The 9,834-nt window shown below is 43.8% G+C and overlaps 1 protein-coding gene across 1 annotated transcript in view; it reads left to right on the top strand.

The window, feature by feature from the left end:
- Positions 1–8,513, top strand: part of LOC126176046 (CD151 antigen-like) — a 116,696-nt gene extending 108,183 nt beyond the window's left edge. The window contains exons 4-6 of the mRNA XM_049923177.1: positions 1,655–1,828; positions 7,795–7,950; positions 8,123–8,513. Of these exons, the coding sequence (XP_049779134.1) occupies positions 1,655–1,828; positions 7,795–7,950; positions 8,123–8,272 (480 nt within the window). The 3' untranslated portion in view covers positions 8,273–8,513. The remainder of the gene's footprint in view (positions 1–1,654; positions 1,829–7,794; positions 7,951–8,122) is intronic.
- The last annotated feature ends 1,321 nt before the right edge of the window (positions 8,514–9,834 follow it).

A 9,834-nucleotide genomic window follows, 5' to 3' on the forward strand; every position in this document is an offset into this window, starting at 1 on the left:
AGCACGCTTCGCGGCCGATCCACATTCCCACTGAGCGCCACCTGCCCACAGCCCCTGTCCATTTCCTCCACCCCCGCTACTCTGAGATTCCCGCAGGAGGTCGGACGTATTCGTACATCCACGCTGAAGATGGCAGATCCATTGCCCATCTAGGTGAATCAGTTATAGGAATGTGTACACGTCCGAAAGAACAGACACCGCGCATTCGTATAATTCATACACTTTGCCTAACTAAACGAAAGATATAAATTCTCTCCAGTACTTAATTCTATGGGCTGGAAGGAGAATATACTCGGTAGTTCCGTTTAAAAAAGTTTAAAACTATCATCACATAGTACCGGCTCTTCTGTGCCTCCCGTCCCCCATGCGGATCCTCTAAGACGTGATTGCTTTCCCCCATCTGCTCCTATTCCTCGAACATATCCGCATACTCTACACCTCCCACAGCCTTGATCTCCTTCATGCCCTGGCTGCTCCTCTCCTCTCCAATCTCTACCCTCTGCCGTGCCTTCACCGTTGTGTCCCCCCTACCTTCCACCTCTACACCCTTCATCTCCTTTCCTGAGGTGGCTTCCGTCAACTCCCCCTCCTGGATGATGCCCTCTCTACCTCCATTTATCCCTCCTATCAACTCTGATCCTCACCTCCCCCTCCTTTCCTCTGTCCTTTCCCCGGGCTCCCTCTCCCCCTCTGTTACATCCTGTTTTTTCACCACTAACCCTCTCTCTGCCTCCCTTCTCCCTCCCCCCTCCCGAGTCCCTTGGCATTCCCCTTCTCTGCCTTTCCCCACTCCCTCTCGCATCTACCCAGCCCCTCCCCCGCTCTTACGAGTCCACGTCCTCGTCCTCTGTCAGCTCCTTCCCCACCTCCCCCCCCCACTTCGTTTTTCCTCTCCTTCCTCCTTTTCTTTCCCATCATCTGTCCAGGTTCCCCCCATCTGCCCTAGGCTGTGGTGTGTCATATTTGTGCCAACCTTTTAGTGCAGTATTCAAGTGAGTGTTCAGTGTTCGTGCATCTTTTCCAAAGTGTTGCGAACAGAAATCATGCTATCGCTGGGTTGGTTGGGTTGTTTCGCGGAAGAGACCAAACGGCGAGGTCATCGGTCTCATCGGATTAGGGAAGGACGGGGAAGGAAGTTGGCCGTGCCCTTTCAAAGGAACCATCCCGACATTTGCCCGGAGCGATTTAGGGAAATCACAGAAAACCTAAATCAGGATGGCCGGACGCGGGATTGAACCGCTATCACTGAGTGTGATTTTTATATCTCTTGCGAACAGAAACCAGACTGTCGCAGTGTTTTTTAATTGTCTGTCTCTTATTTTACCCGTTTGCTTCTTGTATATTTTATTAGCATCGCCAACCCTTTGTTTTATCTTTTAAGTTCCACAATTTTCCGCCATTTTACCATTTAAGTCACCGATTTTATCGCCTGCTTTTATTATTTAGTATCTTCATCTTTTTAAAAGAAAGTCTGTAGGCTGAAGAGCGGCATACTAAGCTGCTGCCAGCCCGCCCCCTTTGGGGGGGAATCGAAATTCAATTGAGAAAAAAGAAGGCTCTTCTGTCCGGATGCTCGTATGATATTATGAATTTTATTTCTAAAGCCGCAGCCGTCTTCCTCCTACAGTACTCGATTAATTTTTGGTTGTTTCAGTACACGTACTTGCTGCTGCTCATTTTCCTGCTCGAGGCGATGGTCGGCGTCCTGGCGTACGTATACGAGAGCAGAGTGCACGATGAGCTATCAGCGAATCTGAACAGCACATTTATTCAGTCGTACAACGTCGACACGGACAAAACAGCAGCCATTGATCAGATGCAGCAACAGGTAAGGTTATAAATTAGTGAGAGATACTAGTACCATGTTGGGTACTGTAAGTGTCTGCCTTAAAAATAAAATTCAGATAAAGAGTATTGTGATCCAGGTTTAATATTTCGTTGAGCACTCAAAAATAATTGTAAATATCCTGAGATGCTTTATGTCACAAATGGCCAAACCACTGTCAGTTTCACGATCTACGACGACACTTAAATCATGAAGCCCCAGAGCAGAAATCAGTGTAACACTTTTATGAAGAAACTTGCTCAGTGCTTTGCTAGCTGAGACATTAATTCTCAACGTATATGCCGCACCAGACTAACAGACATTTATTCACCATACCTGTAAAAATAAATACGACGTCGAACGACTTCATTCACGATAGTCCGCCCGGCTAGCCGCGCGGTCTAGCGCCCTGATTCCCGAGGGGGAAGGCGTGCCGGTCCCTGGCACGAATCCGTCGGGCGGATTCGTGTCGCGGTCCGGTGTGCCGGCCAGCCTGTGGATGGTTTTTAGGCGGTTTTCCATCTACCTCGGCTAATGCGGGCTGATTCCCCCTATTCTACCTCAGTTACACTGTGTCGGCGATTGCTGCGCAAACACCATTTCCATGTATGCGTACACCATTATTATTCTACCATCCAAAGTCCTGGGGCTACACTCGTCTGGTATGAGATATTCCCGGGGGGGGGGGGGTCCACTGGGGGCCGAACTGCACAATAACCCTGGGTTCGGTGGGGGGGGGGGGGGGGGTTAGGTGGCCTGCTGTGGCCTGATGTGGGCTTGTGAACCACTGAGGGCTACAGCAGGACAAAGCCTCTCCGGTTGTTTCTAGGTCCCCGGTTTAATACATGCACATACATAAGAAGGTCAATCCAAAAGACATGCACAGTATTTTTGTAAAAATACAGTTTCATTCTGCATGTGTGAAAGTTTTACAGTGTGTAGATACATCCTTCCCGCTTGTTTTCAAAATTAGTTCAACCTCTTCCCGTGAGTGGCGCCGTCACAGCATGCCTTCAAGATGGCTGCTACATTTGACGTTCGTCAGAAGCAACGTGCTGTCATAGAATTCCTGTGCTGTGAAGACGAGACAATGTAAAACATCCACAAGAGTTTGAAAAAGGTGTATGGAGATGCTGTCGATCGCAGTACAGTAAGTCGGTGGGCAAGCAGGTTACGTGATGAAAGCGGGCACGGCAATATTCAGGATTGTCCTCGCAGCGGCAGGCCTCGTACTGCACACACTCCAAACAATGTGCAGAGAGTTAACGAATCGGTGACTGCTGACAGATGCATCACAGTGAACGAATTGTCACGCTACGTTGGGATAGGGGAAGGAAGTGTTTGCAGAATACTGCAAGTGTTGGTGTTAAAAAAAGGTTTGTGCCAGGTGGGTTCCCAGGGTGTTGACAGTGGCTCACAAACAAACAAGAAAAACGGCATGCAGCGAACTTTTGGAACAGTACGGGAATGGTGGAGATGAATTTCTTGGAAGAATTGTGACAAGTGATGAAACATGGCCCCATCATTTTTCACCAGAGACGAAGAGGCAATCGATGGAGTGGCATCATGCAAATTCACCCAAGAAAAAAAATTCAAAACCGCACCATCTGCTGAAACTTTACGGTGTTTTTCGATTCTGAAGGACTCTTGCTTGTGGACATCATGCCTAATGGAACCACCATAAATTCTGATGCATATGTGACGACACTGAAGAAACTTCAAGCTCGACTGAGTCGTGTTCGACCACATCGCCAAAAGCAGGATGTTTTGCTGTTGCACGACAATGCACGGCACCATGTCGGACAAAAAACCATGGAAGCGGTCACAAAACTCGGATGGACAACATTGAAACACCCGCCTTACAGTCCTGACCTGGCTCCGTGCGACTATCATCTCTTTGGGAAACTGAAAGACTCTCTTCGTGGAACAAGGTTTGAAGATGATGACACCCTTGTGCACGCTGCCGAACAGTGGCTCCAACAGGTTGGTCCATAGTTTTACCGTGCGGGTATACAGGCGTTGGTTCCAAGTTGCCGTAAGGCAGTTGAGAGGGATGGAAATTATGTAGAGAAATGAAAATATTGTTCCTAAAGTATGTATTTACACACTGTAAAACTTTCAAACATGTAGAATAAAAGATGGATTTTAAAAAAAATAGTATGTATTTCTTTTGGAGTGACCCTCGTACACCGGGCCGGCGCAAGCCCAAGTGCCGCCCCGTGCGAGGTGCTAAATTGCCGCCCCCCCTCCCCCTCCGTTTTTCTTTTTTTTTTTTTTTTTTTCAAACCGTTTGTGGAATTGTATTTAACTAAATCAGTAGGAAATGTCAGCAAACAATTGCAATTTTTGTTTTTACTTTTCAGTTCTACCTACGTTTCGGCCACTGAGTGGCCAGTCTTTAAGCTTTTAATATGTGTTTACATCCAAACCGTCATGTTGACAGTTACGTTCAGCATGACGGTATAGATGTAAACATAACTCAAAGCATTGAGAATAGCCACACTGTGCCCGAAATATATGGAGATCTGGAAAATAAAAACAAAAACGCGACTGATTGGTGACATTCTCTACAGATTTGTACAAAACAGTCGCTGGGCACCAGCTCAAAAATGGAGTCAAACTTGATTGAAGAAATCTAGCTAATTTTAATAAGCCTTGTGAATTTACACACATTTGAACAAATGTGTGTGAAATCTTATGGGACGTAACTGCTAAGGTCATCAATCCCTAAGCTTACACACTACTTAACCTAAATTATCCTAAGGACAAACACACACCCATGCCCTATGGAGGACTCGAACCTCCGCCGGGACCAGCTGCACAGTCCATGAATGCAGCGCCTTAGACCGCTTGGCCAATCCCGCGTGGCATGAACTTCCAGTTAACGTAAATAAACATTTTTCGATGGTTGTGAACAGATAATGTATTCAACGGAAAACAAAATATATTTACAAATTAACGATAATTTGGTTTGAACAATAATATTTGCAATAACTAATGTTGAACAAAATAAGAAACAACACAGTAAATAACCAAGACACTGATCATAATATAAAATTTTTAAAAAATACTAGACAAATCGAACTTTTCTGGCCCTTGCTTGTGCAAACTCCTTCATATGATCTGTGTAATTTAAGTCCTCTGGAAGCTCGTGCTCAATCGATATTGTTGCAAGATCATTCAAGCGAGTTTGGCTCATCGTTGATCGGAGGTATGTCTTTATCACTTTCAGTTTTGAGAAACTTCTTTCTCCACTCGCAATTGTCACTGGGAGTGTTAGGAGAATTCCCAGAGCAGTGTTAACATTAGGGCAAAAATTATGTCTGTCTATAAACTTCAGAGTCTCTTTTGGACCTATTCCAGGTTTCAACAACGTTGAAAGCACTTTTAGTTCTTCCCTCAACACCAGTGCATCAATGTCGGTTGACTCATGATCTTGCAAAATCGCTGCGAGGTTGCTACAGTTTGCTTCTTCTCTGCTCCTTTTCATCAACTTCATGGGAAGGGATTTATAAACATCGTTTGAATGTGCATCCAGGATTCTCGACACTCAGCCCTTTTTTCTGTGCTCAAAGCAAATCAAGTATCCAGAAACACTCCTCAGCCCAACTACAAGTTTCTATCTGCCATGACCTTTGTTGTCTTTCCTTTCATGCTTACTACTCCATTATGGTACGCAAGGAAGCCAGTCTGAAATACAAACAATACACGAGAAGTACTGGCAGACTGAAGCCTTGAGTTGGGCAGTGGGTTGTGTTTTGAACAATCAGTTTGTATTAGCATTATATACCAGAAGACAACTGTTGAACTTTAATGTCAAAGGACTTTTTAATGAAGTTTGCAGCAAAATGAAAGATTCGTTCTAACAAGAACGTAATGTTTCAAAAGCTTGAGACTAAATGTTTTATGGTTTAAATATTGGATGTATGGAATGTCAAAGTGCTACTATATTCATTTCAAAAATGAAATTAATTGGCGCTATAAACGATCAAAATAAAGTCTACAGACACCAACAACTTGTAGTCCCCTACAAAACTGCCTAGATATACACTCCTGGAAATGGAAAAAAGAACACATTGACACCGGTGTGTCAGACCCACCATACTTGCTCCGGACACTGCGAGAGGGCTGTACAAGCAATGATCACACGCACGGCACAGCGGACACACCAGGAACCGCGGTGTTGGCCGTCGAATGGCGCTAGCTGCGCAGCATTTGTGCACCGCCGCCGTCAGTGTCAGCCAGTTTGCCGTGGCATACGGAGCTCCATCGCAGTCTTTAACACTGGTAGCATGCCGCGACAGCGTGGACGTGAACCGTATGTGCAGTTGACGGACTTTGAGCGAGGGCGTATAGTGGGCATGCGGGAGGCCGGTTGGACGTACCGCCGAATTGCTCAACACGTGGGGCGTGAGGTCTCCACAGTACATCGATGTTGTCGCCAGTGGTCGGCGGAAGGTGCACGTGCCCGTCGACCTGGGACCGGACCGCAGCGACGCACGGATGCACGCCAAGACCGTAGGATCCTACGCAGTGCCGTAGGGGACCGCACCGCCACTTCCCAGCAAATTAGGGACACTGTTGCTCCTGGGGTATCGGCGAGGACCATTCGCAACCGTCTCCATGAAGCTGGGCTACGGTCCCGCACACCGTTAGGCCGTCTTCCGCTCACGCCCCAACATCGTGCAGCCCGCCTCCAGTGGTGTCGCGACAGGCGTGAATGGAGGGACGAATGGAGACGTGTCGTCTTCAGCGATGAGAATCGCTTCTGCCTTGGTGCCAATGATGGTCGTATGCGTGTTTGGCGCCGTGCAGGTGAGCGCCACAATCAGGACTGCATACGACCGAGGCACACAGGGCCAACACCCGGCATCATGGTGTGGGGAGCAATCTCCTACACTGGCCGTACACCACTGGTGATCGTCGAGGGGACACTGAATAGTGCACGGTACATCCAAACCGTCATCGAACCCATCGTTCTACCATTCCTAGACCGGCAAGGGAACTTGCTGTTCCAACAGGACAATGCACGTCCGCATGTATCCCGTGCCACCCAACGTGCTCTAGAAGGTGTAAGTCAACTACCCTGGCCAGCAAGATCTCCGGATCTGTCCCCCATTGAGCATGTTTGGGACTGGATGAAGCGTCGTCTCACGCGGTCTGCACGTCCAGCACGAACGCTGGTCCAACTGAGGCGCCAGGTGGAAATGGCATGGCAAGCCGTTCCACAGGACTACATCCAGCATCTCTACGATCGTCTCCATGGGAGAATAGCAGCCTGCATTGCTGCAAAAGGTGGATATACACTGTACTAGTGCCGACATTGTGCATGCTCTGTTGCCTGTGTCTATGTGCCTGTGGTTCTGTCAGTGTGATCATGTGATGTATCTGACCCCAGGAATGTGTCAATAAAGTTTCCCCTTCCTGGAACAATGAATTCACGGTGTTCTTATTTCAATTTCCAGGAGTGTATTTCTATTTACAGTACTAATGTCTCATAATCATAATATTCAATAATAATTCATACTGAAATATTGTTTCATATTAACTCTTACTCCAAGGTGAAGGACTGATGTGCTGAGCACAAGCGTGAAAACAGTTCAGTATTAAGTCTGATTCTATAAACATTTACAGTACTTAAAATTATGACCAGATAATATTAACGTTCTGAGTACGTATATAAGTAAACTCCACAACTTGTGTTGCACTATCTGCACTCTGAATGTTAATAACGATTTGCTCTACAGCCATTCATAATTTTATATTCATTTACTACATGACTGTAAGACACAGATGTTTCAAGAAATCAGCATAAAATACACACACACACAAACACACATACACACACACACACACACACGTGTGTGTAATTATACACAGTAATTATACATGTAGAGGAGTATTGCAGAAAGTTTTACTGATGCACAGAACTCATATGCGAATGCATTGCATCTTTCTTTCTGTTGCAGTTCAAGTGCTGTGGAGCTGTAAGGTTTGAGGACTGGCAGTACAGCACATGGTTAAAAAATAATCCTGATACACCAAGCAAAGTTCCTGACTCATGCTGCAAAACACCTTCTGCCCTATGTGGGAAACGTGATCACCCGAGCAACATTTACTACAATGTAAGTTTTTTAATACAGAAGTCAGCTGTACCATATTGACTGAGAATACTATGTGGGTATCCCTGAATATTTTCAAATTCGTTTAGAGAGAGCACATAACTTAATTAGATAATTTTGAAATCAGCCTCAATTCAGTGTTGGAAATGTGTATACATGATTTATTTTTTTACAGGGATGTATATACCGCTTGGCAGAGGAGATACAAGCTCATTTGTTAATTTTAGGCGCTGTTGGACTGGGAATATGCGTAATTCAAATTTTTGGCATGATCCTAAGTTGCTGGCTTTATATAAAGCTGAAGGATGTTGATAACATGGACTGACACAATTGTAGATGATAGTGCTACACTTTCTGGACTGTGTTAGCAGTATTCACAGTGTGTGTGTGTGTGTGTGTGTGTGTGTAAATATGCATATTTATTAGAAGACTGTATTTATATTTTTTATGTTTCATTACATGTCATTACTTCTTGAACTGAAATGAAGTGCATTTCACATCAAAATCACAAACAAACAACCTACTAATCATATCAACATAACTGTAAAAAACATATATATATATATATATATATATATATACATCATATATATTGACAAGATTTACAATATTATTAAATTATATTATAAAGTTATTACTGTAAATAATATACCTAAAGTTACATAATAAAATAATATTAATAGATTAAGGTTTGGCTAATGAGAGATTTAATGTTGTGACAATCTGCCTAATCCTCTTCCTCTAATGACTCTTAAGTTAAGTTAATGTGTTCCTGAAAAGCAAATATTTGAGAGATATCTCAACATTATTCTGTTGTAGAGCATAGCTAACAAATTATCTTTATACTGAGTATGTGGTGACTGCTACCCATCCTTCATTCCATTACTGTATCAGCAATATTACAGTGCAGCTACTAACAATTAAAACTGAACTGATGTCTTACTTAAATGTTAAACTATTTATCATTGTCTGCATGACAGATTCTTTTATTTTCACTTTAGTCTTCATTTCCTTGCAAGTATAATGAGCTGAATGTACAGCAACTAGATTTATCAGACCACACTGTGTACAGCCATTGCCAGGAACAACAGTGCCAAGTGGTAAGTGAGGTATCTGGCTACCTCCTCCTGAACTAGACGTCAAAATGTAGCTGCCTCAGTATACCAGCCATTCATTAATAACTACATGATAATTATTACTCTGTACACACAATATTCACTTCCTTCGGTGCAGATGAATCTTGAATGCCCATTACAGTTTATTATCAACATTTAAATCTTTACATTTTGCATCAAATAAGAATTTGATTATGATGTTGTAGGTTCTTATATTGCTTGACTCTAGCAACAACTTACTTGACATTGTTTATGGTACTGTATTATTGATGAGGTATGTTAACAACATTTTCCTTATTACCTTCTATTTTGGGCATTGTAGTAAGATTTGGTATGTGTCTCCAGGAATGATACCATCAAAGACAGATGTTTGGATAAGGTGGAGTTGAAGTGCTCTGGGAGTTCCCCATGGTTTAGTATTATGTCTAGTGATGTCCTGTCACTTGCAATCTGTTTTGCCAATTCATCTGTTTTTTTCGCTGTCCAGGAATCCCCAGTAGGCTTTCTTCTACATAAATGTGATGTAGGTCTGCCTTCTTAGGTATTCATCATACCAGAAGCCAACTTGGGATAGGTATTCATTCATAATTTTTGAGACTTTTATACTAGATTTCTCTCATAGCATACTAACAGAGGCTGATAATATTGCAAAAGATGAGTACTTCTGGTTTATACAACACTGTATTGCCTTTAAAACTACAATAGTCTCAGTCAGGTAGTTAGAGGTATTGCTAGTAACTTAATTTTTACGCTGTGTGCATTTTGAACTGTG

The sequence above is a fragment of the Schistocerca cancellata genome, chromosome 3, assembly GCF_023864275.1.
Source record: "Schistocerca cancellata isolate TAMUIC-IGC-003103 chromosome 3, iqSchCanc2.1, whole genome shotgun sequence".
Taxonomy (NCBI): Eukaryota; Metazoa; Arthropoda; class Insecta; order Orthoptera; family Acrididae; genus Schistocerca; species Schistocerca cancellata.